Below are 25,148 nucleotides of genomic sequence, written 5' to 3'. Positions count from 1 at the left end.
CGGGGATGGAGGATGATCCATGAGTTCACGTAGAGCGCTATAGTAGAAATCAGTTGTATGGTGATTCCACCTGGCTTTGGCTCTGCCATAGTGTGTCAATGTGCGTCGGATGGCCGGTTTGGCGCACAGCAACCACCACTGCAGTGTGGTCTCGTAACGCATAATGCGTTGAACACAGGTGTGCCACGTGTTGGTGACCTGTTGTCGACATTCAGGGTCCTGCAGTAGCGCGACATTGAGTTTCCAAGGTCCTGCACTGCGCCATATAGATTGTCGACGTAGGTTCATGGTACAGATGTAGATGTCGTGATCCGAAAAGGCAGACGGCCAACGTTCCGCGTCGAGGAGAACTGATTTCAGAGCGTCAGAGATGTATATTCTATCGAGTCGGCTGGCGGAGTGGCTCGTGATGTGTGTATACCCCGGGCGGTCGCCATGTACCACTCGCCAAGTATCGAGGAGACGAAGGCGGCGGACGAGGAAGCGAAGTTCCGGACATGTGGTGAAATGGGGGTATTGGTCTGTGCGCTCGAGAACACAGTTGAAATCTCCACCTACGATGAGATGATCGTATCGACCGAGGAATAAAGGCGTGATATCTTCTGCGTAGAACTGGGAGCGATCCCTCCGTTTGTCAGTACCCGATGGGGCGTAGAGATTGATGATTTTGAGTCCTTCAACTGTTATGGCCACCCCTCGCGCTGTTGGGAGGTATGCGACATCGGAAACTGCAATTCCTTCTCGGAGGAGGATGGCTGCGCCTGTGTGTTCCATAGCTGCAGGGGCGGCGTACGTCTCATAACCATAACACCCAGTCCAAGTCGCTGTCCTCAGTTCTTGTAATAGGGCGATGTCGATGTCCGCTGCTCTTAGCGTGTCACGGAACAGTTGAAGTTTAGCGTGGGAGCCGATATTATTAGTGTTGATAGTAGCTATTCGGTACGCCTGATGGGAGATCCGTGGTGCCGATAGGTTCGTAGCTGGTGAAGATTGTTGTGGTGGATGCTGGAAGTCCATAGAAGTCGCAGGAGTCGCCGTAGAAACTTCCCCCATTTTAGTTTTGGTCTAACGGAGAAACAGATCTCAATTCCGCATCAGATGGAGGTGGGAAATCCGTGTCATCCGCCCATGAAAAGTGTCCGACAGGGTTGACATCGGCGAGAGGTGGCAGCTCTGGCCGAGTCGGCTCAATGGCGTCGGTGACAACAGGCGTGCTATGTTCCATGTCTTCTGGGCGCGGGGCTTGCGCACGATCGCTGTTGGACGGTTCACCGTCTTGTGGATGACGCGTCTCCGTGGCAGAGGAGAAAGTGTTATCGTGTTCTCCGTCGGAGTGATGTGGCATCTCTTCGTCCTGCGGAGGGGGCTCAATGGTCGAGTCTGATGTCTTGCGGCGTTTTTTTCGTCGTTTGGGCGACTTCTGCTTTCGGCAATGAGTTTCGGTGTCGGAGGAAGGAAGAGATTCACGTCGTTCCGGTACAAAAGCCGCGGGTGCTATGATGCGGTCTTCATTCGCCAGAACACTCTCATTGGTATCCTTGTGATCTTCTAGCGTGGGTGTGTCCGGCTGTTGGACATGTTCACGGGCGGCATCGCCGGTGTCAAGGTGTTGGGACGCCTCCGGGTGTATCGGACCAGAGAGACGCTCATGAACGGCGCCCTGTGAAGGCTGGACGTGCAGTGTCGCCGCATAGGTGACTGGAAGGGTGGTCGTGGTTCTGTCGGTGTTCGTATCGTCGTGCCTTAGTTGTGTGATGCGGCGTTGCAGGCATTCATTACGGACGTGGCCTTCTTTGCCACAACCGGAACATGTTCGAGGTTGTCCGTCGTAGATGACCACCGCACGGCAGCCGCCGATAGAAATGTACGATGGAACGTGCCGTTTGAGATCGATTCGGACTTGTCTCACACCATTAAGCACCGGATACGTCGTAAACTGTGCCCAAGTCTCGGCTACATGGCTCTGGACTTTTCCGAACGTGCTTAGCGCCGCGATGACTTCATCTTCATTCACCTCGAAAGGCAGTTCGAATACACGGATCGTCCGAAGGCCAAGTCCTGCATGGTCGACATCCACAGGCCCGACGTTTCCGTCGGAGTGCCGAAATTTTAGTCCATGTCACGTCCTTTGAATGATCTCGTTGCAGGCAGCGTCGGAAGTAATCTTAACATAAACGACGCTGCTAATGATCGATAGGTGTATGCCGATGAGTTCGTCACGCGGGATCTTCACGTCTTCGCGTAGGAAGCGTTCGACGGCCAGTGCTTTGGGTCGTGCGTATTCGTGTGAGAAGGTGAACTTAAGAGTGTTCTTCCTGTAAGAGTTGACCATTACAGCTTGTTCGACTGAGAAGCGCTGTGACGAGGAAGTAAACAAAACACTCCGCGCGCGCAGCGGCGTGGACGGCCGAGCGCGGTGCGCACTGCTGCCCTGCCGAACGCAGACTGGCCATCTGAGCTACCGAAGCACGACTCACGCTCGGTACTCACAGCTTTACTTCTGCCAGTATCTCGTCTCCTACCTTCCAAACTTTACAGAAGCTCTTCTGCGAACCGAGTCTCGGTCGGGCACACAGTTTTAATCTGCCAGGAAGTTTCAACTACTATTTATGTCTCGTTATATGCACAATAAATGTGAATATCATTCAAAATACAGGCACCACAACGTCTGTATAATAAAATTTCGAATTACAGGAAGTAAGTAATACTCTTTTGAATGGCGACTAGTCTAGTAATACCGACACGCCTTAAAGTTGCAGTACTTGGGGAACTGCAGAAACCGTAACATGAAAAAAGAAGGTAATGACAAACAATTTGCAACTGTTGAGCTTCGAGAATATTTGGAAAATAAAAAGAATATGAGAGATAAAAAGAAAAATTTATCCCACAGAATGTCATAGACGGTTAAAACACTTTCACAGTGCGGTACCAAACTGAAATCAAATGAAAGATACCTGACATGTAACTACAACAGAAATGAGGATCGCTAAAGAATCATCAGAATCCATTTCAGTGGGGGTGACATAGGGAGGAAACAGGCCTGCAGACTAATAAGCAGCATCTGTACCGAAAGCTGCCCCTTACCCTTTTTGCAATCAATCTTCTATGTTTAAAGTGAGTTCGTATGTTCTTCCATTATGAAGTGAAATTAATTATTATATTACAATACATTCGTGTGGCTTAAAGTAGATGAAACTCTTTTGGTACAACAGGCTTTTTAAATGACGTGCTTTACTTGGTTAATTCAAGAAAAGGGTTAAATTTCTCGTGAGGCATTCGAAGACACCGGGCTGCCAAAAGAAAATTTAGAAACTGTCACCTTCGTTACAGTCTGGGAACAGAGTCTGGAACTCTGCATCATCATATCTTTTCATCTGAGGTGTTTCTCCAAAAATCACTTCCGTCAACTTTTCTTCTTTTCCCGTTCATCAAACAGCACACAAGCATCAATGTCATCGTCGTCACTCATTTCTTCACTGTCACATGGTGCTGAAGAGAAAGATGGACCGTCGTCCTCAGTTTAAGACATAACATTGGGAGAACATGGCGCTTGCTTGCGGCACTGTTGATTCTAGTCAGTGAACGCATGCCTCTACCACTCTCCCCCTCCCCACCTCCACCCATCAAATAATGTAAATAGTGTAGCGCTTTTGCCAGTTGCGGCGTACACCGGTGAACGCTTTACATCGCGGAGGCCATTCTGTGCGGAACACAGCCACTAAGTGACCACTTCAGTAGCTCCAACCGACTTACTAGAACGGCTCTTTAGTATGTCAAAGGAAAATATTTAACGAAAATTGTAATCCCACTAGTGTTACTCTTTGCTTGCAGGGTGTACCTTTCATTGTCCAATAATATCATTTGTCAGTAATTCACAGTGAATACCTGACATATGTAGGGAACACTGCTGAAAAATGAGAATGCCTAGGTAAAGAATTACTAACAATTCATTCTTTTTAGTAACGAATTTTATTCGTTGTGTTCATCATACTATACAAAACGCATTCACACATAATAAATACAGCATGGTCAACTATTTATGTAGCTTAGCCCAGGATAGCCTTGCCATAGGCAAGGGGGGCAGCGTACTTAGCAATGGCCGGGGCGGCGTAAGCCACAGGGGCGGCGATCTTAGCGACGGCGGGGGCGGCGTAGGCGACGGGGGCGGCCACCTTGGCGACGACGGGGGCGGGGTGGGCAGCGGCCTCCCTGTGCACGACGGCGTTGAAGCCGTTGACGGGGTCGGCGGTGTAGTCGACGGTGCGGATGGAGCCGTCGGGCTCGACCAGGCTGTAGCTGCCCTGGACGACGTCACCGCTGCGGCTCTCCTGCTGGTTCTTGGAGTCACCGGTGAGGGCGTCCTGCACGCTGTAGGCGTAGCTGTACTGGGGGTTGGGGTCGTACTCGGCGGCCACGGCGGCAGGGGCGGCGACTGCGACGGGGGCGGCTCTCACGGCGGGGGCGACGGCCAAGGGGGCGGCACGCAGGGCGGGGGCGGCGTATGCCACGGGAGCAGCACGAAGGGCTGGGGCGGCGTACGCCACGGGGGCGGCGTAGGCGCGGGCGGCGATGGGGGCGCCGGGGGCGTAGACTGCAGGGGCACCCAGGTAGCCGGCACGGGCCACAGCCACGAAGGCAGCGAGGACGATCAGCTGAAACACACAGGAAACCTGTCAGTTACAGTGTCTACCTTTCTTTGTTAGTGAGACAGTGGTTCTTTGCACGTTCTTCGACAGAGCTTCGAAAGGTAGGTCAGAAAGTGTAGTTATTTGGCTATGGACGGAGAAGTGGGGGCCATTGGCGGTTTAAAGAACCGTTTTATAGCTGTCATCTGAAAGGTTCTTGGCCATTAGAAGTCTATCAGGACAGTGATCATTACAGTATTGCAGTGGTGTTTAACATGTTTCTAATCCACATTACCTCTAAAAACGATGACGACTGTTCAAATCCGCGTCCGGACTTCCTGATTTAAGTTTTCCATGATTTCCCTAAATCTCTTCAGGCAAATGCCGGGATGGTTCCTTCGAAAGGGCACGGCCGACTTCCTCCCCATCCTTCCCTAACCAGATGGGACCGATGACCTCGCTGTTTGATCCCCTGCCCCAAATCAATTAACCAACCAACCACTAAAAATTAGTTACATACTACTGTCGCTTCTTCGACGTTAATTTTATAACGATGATGCAGAACAAAAGGACACTCTGTTGTACGGTGAATATAGAATGTGCAGTGTCGTAGCAGCTTGTCTAGTACGGTCAGTGTTACTTTACTTTCTTCTGCAATCGTTGTGTGACTGAGTAATGGTCTTCCATATACTTTACTTTGGGTTGGAGATAAGTTCCAATAATTAAAAGAAAAACACTGTAAACTTGAAAAAATCATATTTTCCCTGTTGTAAAAATCGATTTTTCTCATTGAGACGTGACAGACATTCAAGAATGGGTTTTTCAGTGTTGACTGGGTCATAATTCTTAGTGAAATATCCTTGAAGATTAAAGATCTGAAACGTGCTTAAAATGAAATCCGTGTCTTTCCTTTTCACAGAGTATCTTCTTAATAAGTGAGTCACCTAGGTGTAGCTCTCCCGACTGACGCAAAACATGTTTGATTAGCTCCCAAGGAGATATCGTGTGGAGGAGAGTGGCGTAGATCCAAATTCAAATATCCGTCCAGCAACAGACCAATAGTACGTTGTTAAGTTTCATTATTATTTATTTTCGAGCGCAAACTTTTCTCCGGTGACTTTAATGCAGCAAGATTTTGGGAACAGACTCGCGCTTGTCCATATGAACATGCGATTTTGTTCGAGAAAGTATTCACTTGACTTGGCCCATCCAGCCCCAATTAAATTTTCCACAATTTCCCTAAATCACTTGGGGTAGTTCCTTCAGCGAGATGGGGGGCCGATTCCTTCTTCAGTTTACATTTATTCTGAGAAAATGTTGCATATCAAACGACATGAACACTGTCGAGATATTTAACTCTCCTTCCTACCTTTGAAATTTTCTAGTCAGAACTTTCTAGAGTTTGAAAGTTCAATATACCCTCCACACATTGCGTGTAGTTCCCTGCGGCTGGTCCCGGCGGAGGTTCGAGTCCTCCCTCGGGCATTGGTGTGTGAGTTTGTCCTTCGGATAATTTAGGTTAAGTAGTGTGTAAGCTTAAGGACTGATGACCTTAGCAGTTAAGTCGCGTAAGATTTCAAACACATTGAACATTTGTGTAGTTCCCCACTTGCAGCTGTAAAGCACAGTCGGAGTAGCCATCGCAAGGCACTATACCCTACATAATAATCGTTATCGATTTTATACAGAATTCTTCACGTTCATGTCTGTGTCAACACTGTTGTCATTACAAGTGACAAGACGATGTCAAGTTCGAAACACGTAACGAAAGTGTAACACCGCTGAGTCATGGACACTTGAAACACAGTCGGTAGGCGAAAGTTGAGCAGTCTTCTGCTGGCACCCACCTTGCAGGCCATGTCGATGAGTTTCTTGCTGTGTGGAGCTGAGAACTGGCGATGCACTGTCCGGCCGGCAGTTATATACCCGCTGCAGGCGTGGCTGGGCGCTGCCCGCGTTTTCGCAACGCGCGATGTGGATGGCGGCCACCGGCCACAGCAGGCCTTGGGCGCACCTACCCCAATTGAGACACAGCCGTCCGCTACGAAATGCAAGTCGTCTGATAACTCAGACCTTTAGCAGACAGTTACGTTTTATAACTACATGATAATTAACATATGTTAGGCTACTGTGCCCACGATGACTTTAGACCTACTGTTGCCGTGATTTACCGTTAATGTTGTTTTCTGAACTGTAGCTGAAGATCTCTGGGGTATTTGTCCCAAAAGGATTTTTTTCGTCATCTTTTCGAAATTAGGTTAGATGTTCCTCTGTCATCAATTTCGTGGCAACGACAATTTTTTAAAGGATAAGCTAACTGACAGGGATGAACAGTACGGGAGATTTGTTTTTTGGTGATATTTTCAGCATTTTGTAAATTACAGTTTAATCTACATGTGATGTCACGCAACATCAGTAGTGTGTGGATAAGTTGAAAATTTAGGTTCTGACTGGTAGTATGTGCAGTTGCAATGACCACTGTGTCCTGGTGGCGTAGTGGTTAGCGCATCTGCCTAGTAACCAGGAGATCTGGGTTCGATTCCTGGTCTGCCACGCATTTTCAGCTTCCCCCAATGACTTGAATCAGTGCCCAACGACAGTTAATATGTTTAATTCTTTTGTGTCTTGACAGTTTTAGGTGTTCAGAATTCTTCTTTTGTATCTTGACAGTTTTAGGTGTTCAGAATTCTCACTGCAGCAAAACATATTAAAACAAGAGTTATCTTCACAGCCCTGGGAGATAGACGATGTACGTGTAAGGTAAATTAAATTTTACATGTACTGTTGTTATATATACAGTTATGACTCTCCTAACGATTCTCAATGTTAATATTCTAAAATTCACGTAATTGCAGTTTTGTAATGTTACTGAAATTACAGTACATTAAATGTAGGACGCACAAGCCTCCTTTATAATGTTCGCAGTCTCCATTTTTGATGATTTACTATTTCCTTCAGTGGATTTTTTTTTTCTTTTGCTTGTTCTACATGATTTATTCAACTGCAATATTTGTGCTCTCCTCATTCTTTTACACGACAAATACTCGTTTATTGCCACACTAGCGAGCTTTATTTCTTTATTGCTACATTCGATGCGATGATGAAGATTTAGGCGTTTTGACGTCGAGTCTCTAGTAACTCTATTCTCATTATGTTTGTATTGGTTAGTACTCATCGAATAATATTATAAAATTAGACTCACCATTTTGCTGTCACTCGTACAAAGTCTTTATCAAATCCGAAGCTAGACACACTGGGTCTCACTTCCACTCTTGTCACCCATAAATGTAGCTTTCGACGCAGATTCGAATGAATCCATATATTCTCATAACTTTTCTATCGCGGAATGTACATGCGTGTTCACATCCGTTGCAAAACACGCGCATTTCATTAGTCGCTGTCACTCCATGTGCAGCCGACACTGCTTAAGTCTAAGTAGAACGCAATTGCACAGATTGCTTAGTTTCTGTTTTCTGTTACGTTTAGCTTTTTTCCGCTCAGCACTCGATATTGCAATCTTATAAGTTCTAATTGGAATTAGCTTCGTGTAACGTTATTGTCATTAATTGTTGTTCTTATTACTCTTCATATTACACACTGACAGCTATTTAATTAGCACACCATGAAGGCGACCTGCTACAAACGTCACCTTATATAATAGTAACGCAACAAACATACTGTGCAATAAAAGAGAAATGTCTGCCAACACACCTGCAATTTCACAGCGGTACGATCATGACCCATCATGAAAAAGGACCACACAGGACTTGAACACCTCCACGTAGTACGTCAGTGGGTGTCAGAGCTATCGTGGCGACAAAGTCGCACTGCTTTTCGTTCGCTTACAGCAGTTGCTCTAAAATACGTGAACTTCTGCCAAATATGAAATCCGTACTGTAATATGGTTTCTAGCGGAAATATGTAAAAACTGTTGACATTAATAACGAATATTGTGCTATTTACGGACTGAATGTGAACAATGAAATTTTTATTCGTCAGGCGTGTCACTTTCTTATGAATCTGGGGATGAATGTTCATGATTGTGATAGTAGTGGTCGTCTGTTTGTAGTTAGGAACAAAATTGCAGGAAAATGAGCGAAATAGTTCGCGAAAACTGGCGTTTCGATATTTCTCAAATGTCGCACAACTTTCTGCGGATTGCTACAACTGTTTTGCATGGAATCGTAAGCGAAGAATTACGGTACCATAACTTCTTTCTGAGAACTATAAAAACTCAATCAATGATCGCTTCTCTGGACTCTTTCACTACGACGCAGAGGGAGAAAGCCTATACTGAACGGAATCGCGACCTGTGACACGACGCTTCGTCCAACAAAGCGAAAAAAGCTTATCAGGCTCTGTCAGCCAGAGAGGTTTTGACTGTCGTCTTTTGGGATTCTGGGTCTTTTTTTTCGGAGCGTGGAAAGTGAATCAATTCTGAAGCCTGCCATGACACTTCTAATAGACAAACACAATCTCTTGAATAACGTCGTCGTGTTTCTGAACGAGACAGTTCAGCCACTCTCTACGCGGTAAACACGAACTGTCACGTCACTTCAAAAGGAACATTACTGAGCAGACTTGATGCCAAGTGATTTCCACTTCTTCATGAAAATCAAAAAGTCGCTTTGCGTTCAATACTTTTATTCCGGGGAAGTATGGCTACGATCTCAGGCGGCAGAATTTTGCGCAGGTGGAATTTGTCTACTTATTAAGAGAGGTGCCAAATGCTTAAATCTGAATGGTCATTCTGTAGTTGCAGTTTTAATAAGTTTTGTAATACGTTTGATTTAACCACTCCACTGTTTTATTTGTAGCCTAATGGAGTTTCATTTTCGGATAGCTCTCGCACATTCAGAAAAATACACTCCTGGAAATGGAAAAAAGAACACATTGACACCGGTGTGTCAGACCCACCATACTTGCTCCAGACACTGCGAGAGGGCTGTACAAGCAATGATCACACGCACGGCACAGCGGACACACCAGGAACCGCGGTGTTGGCCGTCGAATGGCGCTAGCTGCGCAGCATTTGTGCACCGCCGCCGTCAGTGTCAGCCAGTTTGCCGTGGCATACGGAGCTCCATCGCAGTCTTTAACACTGGTAGCATGCCGCGACAGCGTGGACGTGAACCGTATGTGCAGTTGACGGACTTTGAGCGAGGGCGTATAGTGGGCATGCGGGAGGCCGGGTGGACGTACCGCCGAATTGCTCAACACGTGGGGCGTGAGGTCTCCACAGTACATCGATGTTGTCGCCAGTGGTCGGCGGAAGGTGCACGTGCCCGTCGACCTGGGACCGGACCGCAGCGACGCACGGATGCACGCCAAGACCGTAGGATCCTACGCAGTGCCGTAGGGGACCGCACCGCCACTTCCCAGCAAATTAGGGACACTGTTGCTCCTGGGGTATCGGCGAGGACCATTCGCAACCGTCTCCATGAAGCTGGGCTACGGTCCCGCACACCGTTAGGCCGTCTTCCGCTCACGCCCCAACATCGTGCAGCCCGCCTCCAGTGGTGTCGCGAGAGGCGTGAATGGAGGGACGAATGGAGACGTGTCGTCTTCAGCGATGAGAGTCGCTTCTGCCTTGGTGCCAATGATGGTCGTATGCGTGTTTGGCGCCGTGCAGGTGAGCGCCACAATCAGGACTGCATACGACCGAGGCACACTGGGCCAACACCCGGCATCATGGTGTGGGGAGCGATCTCCTACACTGGCCGTACACCACTGGTGATCGTCGAGGGGACACTGAATAGTGCACGGTACATCCAAACCGTCATCGAACCCATCGTTCTACCATTCCTAGACCGGCAAGGGAACTTGCTGTTCCAACAGGACAATGCACGTCCGCATGTATCCCGTGCCACCCAACGTGCTCTAGAAGGTGTAAGTCAACTACCCTGGCCAGCAAGATCTCCGGATCTGTCCCCCATTGAGCATGTTTGGGACTGGATGAAGCGTCGTCTCACGCGGTCTGCACGTCCAGCACGAACGCTGGGCCAACTGAGGCGCCAGGTGGAAATGGCATGGCAAGCCGTTCCACAGGACTACATCCAGCATCTCTACGATCGTCTCCATGGGAGAATAGCAGCCTGCATTGCTGCGAAAGGTGGATATACACTGTACTAGTGCCGACATTGTGCATGCTCTGTTGCCTGTGTCTATGTGCCTGTGGTTCTGTCAGTGTGATCATGTGATGTATCTGACCCCAGGAATGTGTCAATAAAGTTTCCCCTTCCTGGGACAATGAATTCACGGTGTTCTTATTTCAATTTCCAGGAGTGTATGTTCATATTCTATGTTAACACATTTCTCTTTTTAAGAGAGAGTTTTTGATATTTTTGCCATCGTCAGTATGTATTTGAATCTCCTGCACCATCGTTTGCTGTGCGAATAAAAGAACTTTTCTACTATTTCCGATGTCTCATTTTCCACTTCATTTCTCCCAACAATACTTGACTATACTCCATTACCTATTTGTATAAATCTTTTAACAACTTCTTGATTAGCAGTTTAATTAAGCTATCTGTCATGTTGTTTTCCGTCTCTGACAGAACCAGCCCACATCCATTTTGTATTTGTTATCTGTAAAATTTTACTTTCTTTTCCAAATTTCTCCCTGGTTTCCTTTAGTGCTTGCACTGCGTACAAAGTGATGAACTGATACAACCCCATACGCTTCCTCGACAAATGCTTCGCTTTGATGTCCTTAGATTCTTATAATGTTGTCTGGTTTCTGTAGAAGTCATAAATAACCTTCCCTTTCCTAGGTAGTGTCTTGCAGTTGAACATCGTCAATTTTTTTCAATATGTAAAATTGCTAAATAGCGTCTGTCTTACATCAAGCTGTCTGCTAAGATGAATCGTAAGGTCTGTATTGCCTCAACATGTTCCTATATTTATCCTGAACCCAAGCTGCCCAGGCGTTCCATTCTTCTTCAGCTAATTCGCGTTAGTACTCTGCACCTGCACCTTATTAAACACTTCTCTGATATTGGAACCATTATATTTTTCTTAAAGTCTTAGGGCATTTCATTTGCATACTTGATGGAACTGTATTGTCATAGTACTTTCTCCAAAGAATCTTAGTAATTTTCCACCGGTTACTTTGATTTGACATGGATCTTTTAGCTCTCTGTCAAATTCTTCTCGTAATATCGCATCACCAATCTCATCTTCATTTACTTCCCCTTCGCTTCCTATGATACTGTTCTGAGGTTTCTTGCTTTATATAGCCTTTTTATACATTTCTTCTAGGCGCTTCAGTTCAGAACCGCGTGACTGCCACGGTCGCAGGTTCGAATCCTGCCTCGGGCATGGATGTGTGTGATGTCCTTAGGTTAGTTAGGTTTAAGTAGTTCTAAGTTCTAGGGGACTGATGACCTCAGGTGTTAAGTCCCATAGTGCTCAGAGCCATTTGAACCATATACATTTCTTCAGTTCTTCAGCATTCTCAGTTTGGCACTGGCCTGCGGTTAGAGCTCTTGATGTTAATACAACTTCTTCTCTTTTTTGGCAAAAGTTTCTTTGATTTCTCTATAAGCAGCACCTATTTTTTCCATAATCATGTCTAGTTATAGACCTTTGCAGATTTTCTTCTAGCTACCCCTGCTTTGCCATTTTGGATTTTTTATCAACTCCAAGGTTGGTTCAAAAAGAACGCTGGTTTTGAAACGGCTGATAAATTTTTGTTTGTCGGTTGGTGACGTTCTTTTGAGTCGTTTCTGTTTCCAGGAACGTTCCGATTGTTGACTCAGTTTGAGTTTCTCGCATTCGGTGCACAACGTGTGTTAATCGTGTAACCGTTTAATCAGAACGAATAAAGTTATGCAGCAACAGTCATGCGACTTCGCGGGATTCGAGGGCGTAATGAGACACCGAATGAATCAACAGTTCACAGACTTCTGTTTCGTGAGTTCTTTGAGACGCGTCCAACAGAAAACTTAAAAATCTTTGGCGTCGTCTTTCTGGCCGAAATGAGCAGAAAATTGCGATGATTTGTGATAGTGTGGCTGTTAGCTCAATTAAATCAATTCGTCACCGTTATCAACTACTAGGCTTAAGTTGTTCTCCAGAACAGAGATTTCTCCACTGTGATCTCCATTACCACTCATATAAGATTCAGTTGACGCTGGAGCTCAATTGACGGATCACTAGAAGAGACCACAGTTTGTTGACTGGGTTATGAAAGGACGACAGGAGAGCGACAGCTTCGCACACGAAAACAACTTCAATTGTGAAGGACATTTCAACGGTTTTGTAAGTAGAACTGGCGTGTCTGGGGTCAGAAAATCCTCGCGTGATGAGGCTGGACAAGCTGCACAGTCAATGGAGACCGATACAGTACGAAGATAAAGGAGTTTCTATGGCTTCATTTGGATGGAATGGCCATTGAAGAGATGTGGCTTCAGCATACCTGCCGTACTTTGCTCGAAACAATTCATTTGCTTCACGAGCGGTTCCCAGATAGCCTCATTTCGCCCAATGCTGATCATTAATGGCCACCAAGGTCACGTGACTTAACTCTTTGTGACTTTTTTATTCGGGGTCATGTTAAATCAATGGTGTATGCCAATAGATCCCGTAACTTCTATGACCTGAAGGAGGGAATCCGACGAGTTGTTAGCGAAATGAATGTGGGAACTTGTCTGCAGTCATAGTGAATTTCATGAACGGAGTTTTTGCATGCCAGCGCAGTAGAGGAGGCCATAGGCCTGTTTGTGTGTTTTTTTAATAAACTTCTTACTTTGATGTATCAAAACCGACGCTCTTTTTGAACCACCCCTTGCTCACTTCCTTTGCCGCATTTTTATATTTCCTCCTTTCAGAAGTCAAATGAAGGTGTGATCAAAAAGTAACGGGAATTTATTTTCTTAAAGAATCTTTTATTTATTCATCGACATCAACTTTGTTGCCTTCAACGTAATCCCCCTTAGATATAATACACTTGTGCCAGCACCTTTTCCAATCTTGGAAGAACTTCTGGAACTTAGTTTTCGTTCTGGTGCTCAGCTCCTTTATCGATTCTGTTTATATCTCATCAATGGTGACGAAATGACGTCCTTTCAAGGTTCTGTTCAGTCTCGGGAATAGAAAGAAGTCACAGGAAGCAGAGTCCGGCTAATACGGTTGGTGAAGCAACAACGGTTTTGTTTTTTGCCAAACAATCTCGAACAAGCGTTGAGATGTGAGCAGGAGCATTGACGTGATGAAAATTCCATAAGTGGTTTTGTCACAGTTCTGGTCGTTTTCTGCAGATTTCTTCACGCAAACATCCCGTTATTTACAAATAGTATTCTTTATTGAACGTACGACCATAAGACAGGAACTCATGATGCACTAACCCACTGTAATCGAAGAAAACAGTGAAAAGTACCTTCACATGTGACCGAACTTGTCGAATTTATGTCGGTGTTGGCTTTTCAGGCAGTTTCCATTGGGACGATTGGGTCTTGGTTTCGACGTCATACCCGTATATCCATGTTTCGGCACCTATTATGACCTTCTGTAGAAGTTCCGGATCGTTGTCGACTTCATTCCTCAATCCCTGAGCAATGTCTACGTGACGTCATTTTTGTCGAAATTCAAGAATTTCGAAACAAACTTCGCTGCTACACGTTTCATACTCATAACATAAAAAAAAGATTGGCATGATCCAAAGAATATGTCGACATCATCAGCGACCTCTCTGATGGTGATTTGGCGATTTTACAAACCGTTTTATTTACTTCTTCCACATCGTCGTGAGCAATTGATGTGCTAGGACGTCCAGGGTGCCCATCGTCTTCAACGCCTTCTCGACCCACTTTGAAACGTTTATACCACTCGTAAACTCTTGTCTTGTTCATAGAAGATTCGCCAAAAGCCACAGTCAGCATTTAGAATTAGGTGCTGCTGTTTATTCCGTTTTCCAAGCAAAATTTAATGCAAATTCGTTGATCGATCATTTCCAAAATAAAAATTCGCCGAGCACTCGAAAACACACATAATCTTTCCGACTGTCAACAATAAACTAAATATTCAAAACAGCTGAAAATGCAAAACATATATCAGGAACACGTGCACAAAGAAGATGAAAAAACTGGAAGTCGGCTGTATTAAAGCCGCGAAATTAAAAAAAATCACGCTACTTTTTTATTACACCTTGTACAATAACTCGGTATTATCTAAGACTTCCAATTGGACTTCGTCGTTTAACGTAGTTGCTCCTCTGCTGCCTTCACAACTTCGTTTCTTAAAGCTACCCATTAATCTTCTGTCGACTCCTTTCACCGCTTCCTAATGCTCCCTCTGAAACTCGCAACAATCTCTAGCTGTTTCTAGTTACAATATTTAGGTCCATCTCATTAACATCCTAACTTTCTGGAATTTCTCTAGCTTTAATCTGCATCTCATAACTAATAAATTATGGTCAGTGTTCACACATGTCCTGGAAAAGTTTACCAGTTTAAAACTTGGTTTCTTAATCTGGCGTACCATTTTGTATCCTATTTAAACCGTCCACTGTGAATGGATCTCTAAAACTACAATAATGGCTAAAACTGAACACTTTGCGAAGGCGTAGTTATGCAGGTATAACCCACAGGGTGTTATCACCTATATGCCGCCACTTATTTGTAATAAAATGACGGAGAAAAGCAAACATTGATTTTTTTTAAAGCATATTGCGTTCCAGCAGTAGGCGAGCTTGCGTAAGCGGCTAGTTTCTTTAGGCAGCTGATGCAACACACTCCGGACCTACGTCAGCGCACGACGTTAACCCTTTACATCACATTCGTTTACTAATGAGTCGAGGCACATATTAGTGTCAGTCCAAATTCAGAATGTTTTAGTACGTTCATCTGAGCCTCGTGGCATGTAATTTATGGTTTTAAAACCAAAACCAATTTACTAGATTTTGATATTTTATGTACAGTGCTTTTAAGTTAAGTGTTCATACTCAAGTACTTGCGAATTTTTCATAATGATTGTGATACAAAATGACTCCTCTTTACGAAACTCTAGTGCTATACGACAATACGTAAAAAAATCTGATTTTGTTCAACGCTTCTCAAAATTGAGTCATAAACGTAGTGACGTAAGAAATCGCGTGAAATTTACGTTGGAGCAATAAAGCCTTTATAAAAATTATAACTCCTGAAATTTATCTAGCGTACGGAAAACATCATTATCAGCTTTTGCAGACAGCATCTGACGCGCCCATAAAACCCGTATCGTGTGGATAAAGGTTTAAAGACCTTCACTGTATCCGAAATTGAGTTTTGAGAGCTCGTTGTTTTACGGATGAGATCCTCCTATACCGTCTTCTTCCCTGTTCGACTATTTATTCTGGCATACGTTAGAGAAATTAGGACGGTATTTCTCTACCCAGTGCTTAGATGGGGAACAGCTCGCAAGAACGTGAGTATATCACTAGAATTATGACTCCAGGGTGCTCTACGCACTTAATTTTCTTAAAGATGTCAAATTTTTGCTTGGAACACGTATTGAAAATCTGTCAGAACCTCCTATCAACTTTCTAGAGTAGGAGACAAGTCTACCTGGACGAAATATCCATCTGAGAACACACAGAAATCTCACTGTCTTCACGTCACATAGGTGCAAATCAGTGGTGACCCACACAATGTCAGGCATCAGTAACTACAGCTGGCTTGTCCTCAACCTTAAACATTGACGTCTCACCCCTTAGGTAATATCCACAATAATTACAGCACACCTGTATCGGTACACTGCAAGGAAAAAGACCTCAGTCTAGCACAGAAATCAGTTCACCGTGTTACTACATGTTACGTGATAACGTAAGTCAGAATTCAATAACAGGCATGTTTTTTGTTTCGCTTAATTCAGATTTATGAACTGAGATATTGTAAAAATAGTGATAGGTAGGTAAATAGATAGATAGGTAGATAGATGATAGATAGATAGATAGATAGACAGAGAGAGAGAGAGAGAGAGAGAGAGAGATTACTAACTGCGAATGGAAGTTTAGCAGAAGTTTCTGAACTTTTATAGGGCCTCAGCCCCTTCAGTTTCAATAGTTGGAGGTTATCGCCTTCAATTTCAAAATCCGGAATTTTATACTTCCTATTGGATATATTCTGAAAATTTTCGGTATTAAGAATCGTGCTCTTCCGCGCTATGTTAAAAGAGACTGCAAAAAATATTAGCAGTTCAGTTAAATGGGATAGGAGACTCTCCTGGGAGGTGGTAAGTGACTGTACAGAAAGCAATGCAAACAAGGCAGTGGGATCTACATACTGCACAAAAATTCCTAAGGCTGCCTAGAAAGCGTTTCTTAAAGGAGGGATGAGTAAGTATCTGAGTGTCGAACACTAGAAAATTGAACGCTGAAGCGCAAATAGAGAACTTTCAAACAGATATTTTGTGCGTTTAGTGAAGTGAAATAGGAACGAAATAGTCTGCTTATAGGACATTAATAACAACAGAAATAGTGACTTCTGTAACAGTGGCATACCTACGAACAGGGAGACAGGTTGAAGAGGCAGCAATGAGTAACCGAATTATTCCTCTGAAGATTCGATCGATGTCAATAACAGTCGTCATTATCGGTTTGACATGCCCACATCACAAGCTGATACGAAAATATAGAAAACATTTGAGGAAATAAGGTACTGGATCAAATGAATCAGCCATAATGAAGATTTGGCGCAGAGAAGGGAAGGAAGAATTAAGACAGAATGTAGAATGGATGAAAGAACAGAACGCAGAGGGAGGAATCTGTCGTTCTGCGATAAGTTTCATCTGTTTGCAGCGAACACCGTCTTTCGGAATCGCGATAGATGAATGCATACCTGGATTATACGGGAGACACCTGAACAGCGTCATGGCTAGACAAAGCCGTAGAAGTCAGTTAGTGTACTACAAAGGATATCCACATATTGAGATAGACTCAGAATTTAGCCTATTAGTGGTGAACAGTAAACTGATAATCAAGAGGATGCAGGAGTAGAATAATACTGTAAATTTATGGCACAATGAGACGAATTTGTTTTCCAAGACAGTGGGCTTTCGTACGAGTTAAATAGTCAAGTGTAGTTCAGGAACCCGAAGATTAGGCAACGCTTGAGATGTTGTAAAGAGAGAGGCCACTAGACAGTATACACCATATTAATGTCCACTAATAGGTGTCCGGATAATTTTGATCGTATAGTCTACTTCCTGCAACATCATATATAATGATTTACATCTGTGAAACGCATCACGTTTTTTTATGTACTGAAACTATTTGTCAGTGAATTATGGTAGGCTTTAACCTGTAACGTAACTTGAAAGAAATGTGGAAAACAATCTAATAAGGCTATGCGAATGTTACTCCACTGAAAATACTTGTGGGCCCCATATAGTCACAGCTTTCTTTCATAGACTACTGTATCGTTCGTAATATGGAATTGTTTTGGGTTTTACATTATATTTATTTTTGTTTTGATGTGAAACTGCACCATAAATATCTCTAGTCTGTAGTATTTTAGTCACCACAGGAAGTATCATGATATTGAGGGCTACTTAAATACCGTACTTCCTAGAAATACAAAGTGTTTCATATACTGCTCAAGCGCCGTCTGTGTGACTGAACGGAAACGCCCGCATCTCGTGGTCGTGCGGTAGCGTTCTCGCTTCCCACGCCCGGGTTCCCGGGTTCGATTCCTGGCGGGGTCAGGGATTTTCTCTGCCTCGTGATGGCTGGGTGTTGTGTGCTGTCCTTAGGTTAGTTAGGTTTAAGTAGTTCTAAGTTCTAGGGGACTGATGACCATAGATGTTAAGTCCCACAGTGCTCAGAGCCATTTGAACCATTTTGAACTGAACGGAAACGAATATCTCCGTAAGCATCGTAAACACATAGGATGTAGTTCCTACGATCAAAACATATCCTAATACTGTCATAGATGCATTAGTTATACGTGGGTTTGCTCTGTCCTCTTTGAAATAACCGTAGTAGGTCTCTTAATTAATTGTTAGTTATAGGAGAAAGGTTGCAGTATACAAGGTGATTCACCTACAGTTTGTGTTCAAAACATTTCTGAAATGAAAGGTATTACGAATGTACTGTTATCATAGGTATGAAGTGTTACAAAGGGCCTACAGTTTGAGTTCTCACCCAGTTTTTAATAATCGATAGAATCAGAGTTTATTTTAAATAGTCACGTTTAAAAAAAGGAAATATGCCAGTTGACACTAACAAAATGAAACGAGACTAAATTAGGATGATACTGTCATTTATTTTCAGGACTCAAGAACATGTAGTCTACGAGTAGTCACTGTTTGAAATTAGTAACTACGTACTGCAGTCAACTCCTGTATCAGAATTAACGTAAAACAGAAAAGTAAATACTCAGTTTTTTATGCTGAAGAAGTAAGAGAACTGACAACAAGGGGGATTTCCAGAATGCCGACCACCAGCTCTTAACACAAGTTTCCAGTCAGTCATACAATGACTGATGCACGCGTTCTAGCATTTCACCAGAAATTTCAGTGCAGGCAGCAGGAATAAGTCGTTTCACACCATCGTGATGCAGTCGGTATATCATTATTAACAGCATCTTCCAGCTTTCCTCAGAGGAAAAACCTAAGGCGGTCACATCTGGCGAACGGGACGACCAAGATATAATATGTCCACTTTGTTCAATCTGAAGATTTGGAAAAAATCGGTGAAGAAAAGCTGCATTACGTCGTACACTACACCGGTATTAGGAATGTTCAAACACCGATGTGCTACGTCCTAGAGAGTACGCCCATAATCTTACATTTCAATTATTTCCCTCAATCTGCTCCGCTATGCAATGCATAATGGCGAAACTAGTCACCAGTTTACGTAGTGTAGCGATGTACCTTCAGCCAAAGAAACCGTTTTTGAGTAACTCCTAGGTATCAACAACAGTCCACATAAAATTTTATCGTATGACAGTTCTGTTTTCAGATGATATTTTTGAACATAAAATGTACAGTTATATACTTATGACACTGTGATTATACAAATAGGTGCCAGGAATGTCATATAAATATCTGTGACTAGCAATGTGCGAGAATATGAAGTTAAACGATCACACAGGAAGGTGCTAGGTATAGAATACAGGGTACAATGAAACTGCGGTTTGTAAACAATGTGCAGTCCATAGAGAACCATTTCACTGCATCGTGGAACCCATACTGGGCCGGAAACTTAAAACAGTAATGCGAACGATCTCGGAGTTGATTTGTTCGTGGAAGAGGTTAATGAAACAGCTGAAAGTGCGTCGAATAATTCGCAAAAGCACGTCGTAAAATTACGAATTGATTTCCGTGATGGAAGTTGCAAATATTCTGCAACATTTAATGCATCGCTCGTTATTGACTTTTGAGATAATTTTACACTGATTGTACGTACGCATGGAGAGATGCATCAAACCAGTCTCTGGACTGAAGACCACAACAACAAAAACAGTACGCATGGAGGAAAGAAAGCAATCATTTCATCTATGCTTCATCTGTGAAGGGAATGAGAAGCAATCCTGGTGTATGACACAATAATAATGATCTTACAGAGTAAATGTGTATATTTAGAAGTTGAAGGAAGCATTACTGATTTGCGAGGTTCCTGAAGAGAGATCAGTGACATCGAAGAATATAAATAATATGGTAAATTTTATTCCACTTACATAATATACAGTACAAGAACATTCACACGCAATAAATACAGAGGTTTACAGTGGAAAAGAAATTACTTGGGAAAAGTTTTCGTCATTAGATTCACAATGGTACGAATACTGTGTATAGGAGAGAAACTGCTTCGAGTTGAAAATTGGCAAAGAATATACTCAAAAATAGAGCCACTCAGTAGGATTATGTCCAGAGGAAGTGTTTATGTGGTGTTTAACCAAGGATGGCCTTTCCATAGGCAAGGGGAGCAGCGACCTTAGCAACCGCAGGAGCGGCGTAGGCGACGGGAGCTGCCACCTTGGCGACGACGGGGGCGGCGTGGGCGACAGCTTCCCGGTGCACGACGGCGTTGAATCCGTTCACGGGGTCAGCCGTGTAGTCGACGGTGCGGATGGATCCGTCGGGCTCCACCAGGCTGTAGCTGCCCTGGACGACGTCTCCGTCGCGGACTTCCTGCTGTGCCTTGGAGTCACCAGTCAGAGCGTCCTGCACGCTGTAAGCGAAGTTGTACTGGGGGTGCGGGTCGTATTCGGCAGCGGCCACGGCGGCGGGGGCAGCGTAGGCCACGGGGGCAGCCCTGACGGCGGGGGCGACCACTGCTGGGGCTCCCAGATAGCCGGCGCGGGCCACAGCCACGAAGGCAGCGAGGACGATCAGCTGCAACAATAAAAGAAGTTAGCCCTGTTACTGATGTAGTCGAAGCACAGAACTCAGTAATTACAGATGGGAAGTCTTGGACATGGACAGGAGAGAAGGATTAGGGTAACCAAAGGAAACCATGATGACTGCATGATGCTTAAAATCCTGCTTCTTCCCGTTTACACATCCAGTGTTTTAATGACTGCAACACTTATGAATGTTTGTCCATTAGAGGAGATTATGTTACGGTAACAATAGTTTTTACATAGTTCGGTCACGCGCGGAGTGGCCCCGCCGTTTCAGGCGCCATGTCACTGACTGTGCAGCTCCTCCCGCAGGAGGTTCGAGTACTCCCTTGAGCATGGGGGTGTGTGTTGTTCTTAGCATAAGTTAGTTTATATAGTGTGTAAGTCTAGGGACTTATGACCTCAGCAGTTTGGTCCTTCAAGAATTCACACGCGTTTCTGGACATAGTTCGGTCGTGAACAGCCCCCTGTAGTCCTGGGACAGCATTGCTACTTCTTTATGTGGTAATCAAGGTTTACAGTTTTCTGGATTATTGAGTGTGTCCTATGGAATGTGAAACCTATGTTGATAAAAAATACAATGTGAGAATTTCAGGCCGGCCGGGGTGGCCGAGCAGTTCTAGGCGCTACAGTCTGGAACCGCGGGACCGCTACGGTCGCAGGTTCGAATCCTGCCTCGGGCATGGGTGTGTGTGATGTCCTTAGGTTGGTTAGGTTTAAGTAGTTCTAAGTTCTAGGGAACTGATGACCTCAGAAGTTAAGTCCCATGGTGCTCAGAGCCATTTTTTGAGAATTTCAGAAATTGGAACTAATAAACAAATATGAGTGATCACTTGATTGCGATATTGATGCCATGATTATAATGCTTAAAAAGTCAGTAGACAAAAATTATAAAGTCTGATCGTGATATCCGGCTAGGGATTCGTGAGTCAAGACTGGGTTTCCAACGGCATCCATTCAATAATGGTTCTTCAATAATCACTGGATGAAGGCAAATGTCTGCTCCGAGATATATAATTATCAGGGCTACTGATTTCGTAGTCTCAAGCACCGGTTATGATTCAAATCCATTCGATAAATGTATTCTCATTTGACTCCCACATTTGTGCTCTCACTCAGTTGATCAAAAGCATAATTTCGTAGTTAGTAGTAAGGCGATTCCTCCTATATATTCGTGCCTATTTCTTTTGTTATGCGTGTCACAATTTTAGCTACAGATAAAGAAGAGTAAATTAGGTCAAGTTCCTTGATTATCACTTTCACTTACGTCTTATGGTTATCGATAACACGCAGCTACGTGTGAATGACGATATCTGTTACTGGTACTCAGAACTCAATTTCAGCAGCATTCCAGCATGAATGGTTGCAAGTTTTCTCGGGTGGAGTTATGGTAAGAGATTAAACTCACTTTAAGGAGAAGGCTTCAAATAACCCGCCGGCCATTGATAGTTTCATCAATTAAGGTTTGTGCTCTAATGATCTCGTCTTCGACGGGACGTAAAATATGAATATTCCTGCTACAAATTAGTTTTAGGAAGTGTAATCAATTTTAAGGATTTTTGCTTCATTGAATCTACGCGGCTGATCTGAACTCAAACCCGGATCCTTGCGTCTCGCAGTCAGTGTTGTCATTTAAGGAATCTATGAAACGGTACTGGCGGCACTGAATCTCTGAAACTGAGTTGAATGTTACGTCTTGAGGGCTAACTCGTCAAAAGGCGTGCCAACAAAAGGCAAGTAACGGAAATTATGAAACATCTACACTGGCAGACATTCGAAAAAGAAGCTTCATAGTTCAAAAAACCTAATACCAATAATAGGCTTTCGTAAACCAATAAACAAATATACCATAGCCCCTCCGTATTTGTCTCGTAGATACTGTGAAGATAAGATAGACTAATAACGATTTGCACAGTGACTTGTAGGCATTCATTTTTTTCACTTTTCAATCCGCGGATGGAACGGCAAAAAACCATAATATATCATAAAATACAAAGTATCCTCACCCACTTTATAGTAATTCGCATTGTACAGAAATTGATGTCAATAAGTGGACAGTATTTCGGATTGTGGACCAAACATAGTAGTGGTGCTTTTCGATATACTTTCACATCACTGAGCTAAATGACAATTTACTTCGCCAAGTGGCTCGGCGCGCCGGTCACTATTAATTCGAAGCACGTGACGAAAGCTCGGCACCACTGGAGTGAGTCGAAGTGTCGCGTGAGACGGCCACTCGCTGGCAGCCGCCGGCACCCACCTTGCAGGCCATATCGATGAGCTTGTAGCCGTGTGGAGCGGAGAACTGGCGATGTGCCGGCCAGCCAGCGGTTATATAGCCGCGCCCGGGCGTGGTGGACAGCCATGTTTTCGCAATGCGTGACGTCGCGTGGCGCGCATGTCCGGCTTTGTCACACAGCAAAACCCCCGCCAGTAAACCCTGTAAGCTTTCTGTGTAATTTATCTGTATGTGAAATACTGAATATTCTTGTTTAAAAAAATTTCTCCTCGTGTAACGTGTGCTTTAGATATCGCATTCAAGTGCTGTGTTGCACATGTGAATAGTATCATGAAACAAAACTTTAATCTTAGTGAAATGCTGAATTTGAAATAATGAAAATAAATCTAATTAAATCCCAAAAGAAACTAGCTGGTCACTGAATTAAAACCATTTAACTATAACTCAGTGCTGGAGTACGTTATAATAGTTACGTAACATGAAGTGCAATGTCTGCCTTGAAATATTCGCAAAATAAAATACTGCTCAATATGGTAGAAAATAACGGTTTAATGGTATCTTCCCGGTTCACTGTAAATTAATCTGCTTACATAGCACAACATCTGAAAATTCTGACTATGTACTAAAAATGTCATGTGACTAGGGCCTCCCATCGGGTAGACCGTTCGCCGGGTGCAAGTCTTTCGCCACTTCGGCGACTTGAGCGTCAATGGGGAAGAAATGATGATGATTAGGACAACACAACACCCAGTCCCTGAGCAGAGAAAATCTTCGATCCATCCGGGAATCGAACACTGGCCCTTAGGACTGACATTCTGTTGCGTTGACCACTCAGCTAAGGGGCGGGGGGGAGGGGGGGGGACGACTTTGAACTGTTTATTCTTCGCAAGAATGCAAAATGAGGACTGCCCTGAAATAAAAGTAACGTACCGCATACTCAGCACACTGTTTTGTGTCTGGTGTACTGATGTTCTCGAAAGCAAATTGAAATGAGCAGATATCGCATACCGGAAAACATTTTACACTTCACTAAGAATGATGCAGGAGGGTTTTATTTTAAAAAGCGTTCTTGAAAAAATTAAACTCTGATTATTGTCAAGAAAGACTATACAACATAATAAGACTAGCAGTTAAGAAATTGTCTCATTCAAAAACTTAAACATGTCAACCAACTGCCTAATGTGTGACACAACGAAAATTAAAAGATAAAATTAACACAAATCATAATATTAGTAGTTATCTAGGGGACAAAGATTTCCTTCAACTGATAGTTCTGATAAACAAGCATTTCACTGTTGCACGTGCATGGATTGCCTTGAAATATTCCTCCAAAAAATCTTCTCCATCAGTACAACGAATAAAATAGCTTTGTAAAACAGTCATCGTTTCCCTAATAAAGTATTCCAGATAACTTCTCCCAGATTCACAAAACCAGACCTCCTTCCCTAAAACTCAGCTGTTCACTACTATTCTTCTCATAAGAATGCCCTAGCGCTGCCCCAACTAACAGACAAACAACCGCACTACAGATTACATTTTACGCAGAGTCAAGAATCTTATCCACTAGTAGTACAGAACGCTCATCCATCTTCGTCCCAGTGCAGTAAAGGTGAGTAATTTATAATAGCAGAAAACATATGGAAACCCTACGACCTCGGTACCAGCTACACAAAGTGAGACGTGAATATTGTGAATGTAATAATGGAACTGTCTTCTTAATAGTTACAAATTTAGTTTTAAATTTCATGGGAAAGTTGATTGCGGTAATTTATTACTCAAAAATAATATGAAGGATCACGAGAGCAAAGTTTTCAGTGAACGGATACCACCTCTCATGCCTGATGCAGAAATATTTGCAAATTACGGCTGGCGTAAGCCTTCATTAAATCAGACAGAAAATTTCAACTACTAAAGAGACAGCTTACAATACGCTTGTCCTTCCTCCTCCGGAGTATTGCTGCA

The 25,148-nt window shown here is 43.8% G+C and overlaps 2 protein-coding genes across 4 annotated transcripts in view; both read right to left on the bottom strand.

Moving 5' to 3' along the window:
- Positions 1–25,148, bottom strand: part of LOC126236215 (cuticle protein 21) — a 198,577-nt gene that overhangs the window by 100,262 nt on the left and 73,167 nt on the right. Inside the window, exons 1-2 of one of the 3 annotated variants that reach the window (XM_049945337.1) lie at positions 6,473–6,499; positions 3,982–4,652 (exon numbers count right to left, since the gene is read on the bottom strand). The exons of 1 other annotated variant lie outside the window; for it this stretch is intronic. In XM_049945337.1, the coding sequence (XP_049801294.1) occupies positions 4,047–4,652; positions 6,473–6,484 (618 nt within the window). In that variant the 5' untranslated portion in view covers positions 6,485–6,499 and the 3' untranslated portion in view covers positions 3,982–4,046. Of the gene's footprint in view, positions 1–3,981; positions 4,653–6,472; positions 6,500–25,148 lie in introns of those variants that run through there. One more of the 3 variants, XM_049945345.1, reaches the window with a different exon arrangement.
- Positions 20,251–23,248, bottom strand: LOC126236216 (cuticle protein 21-like). Its single transcript, XM_049945347.1, has 2 exons — positions 23,208–23,248; positions 20,251–20,939 (listed from the first exon to the last, which is right to left on the bottom strand). Exons 1-2 carry the CDS (start codon positions 23,217–23,219, stop codon positions 20,496–20,498), a joined length of 456 nt encoding a protein of 151 aa, XP_049801304.1. The 5' UTR covers positions 23,220–23,248; the 3' UTR covers positions 20,251–20,495.

The sequence above is a fragment of the Schistocerca nitens genome, chromosome 2 (genome assembly GCF_023898315.1).
Source record: "Schistocerca nitens isolate TAMUIC-IGC-003100 chromosome 2, iqSchNite1.1, whole genome shotgun sequence".
NCBI classification, from domain to species: Eukaryota; Metazoa; Arthropoda; class Insecta; order Orthoptera; family Acrididae; genus Schistocerca; species Schistocerca nitens.
This window is presented reverse-complemented; position numbering and strand designations above follow the sequence as displayed.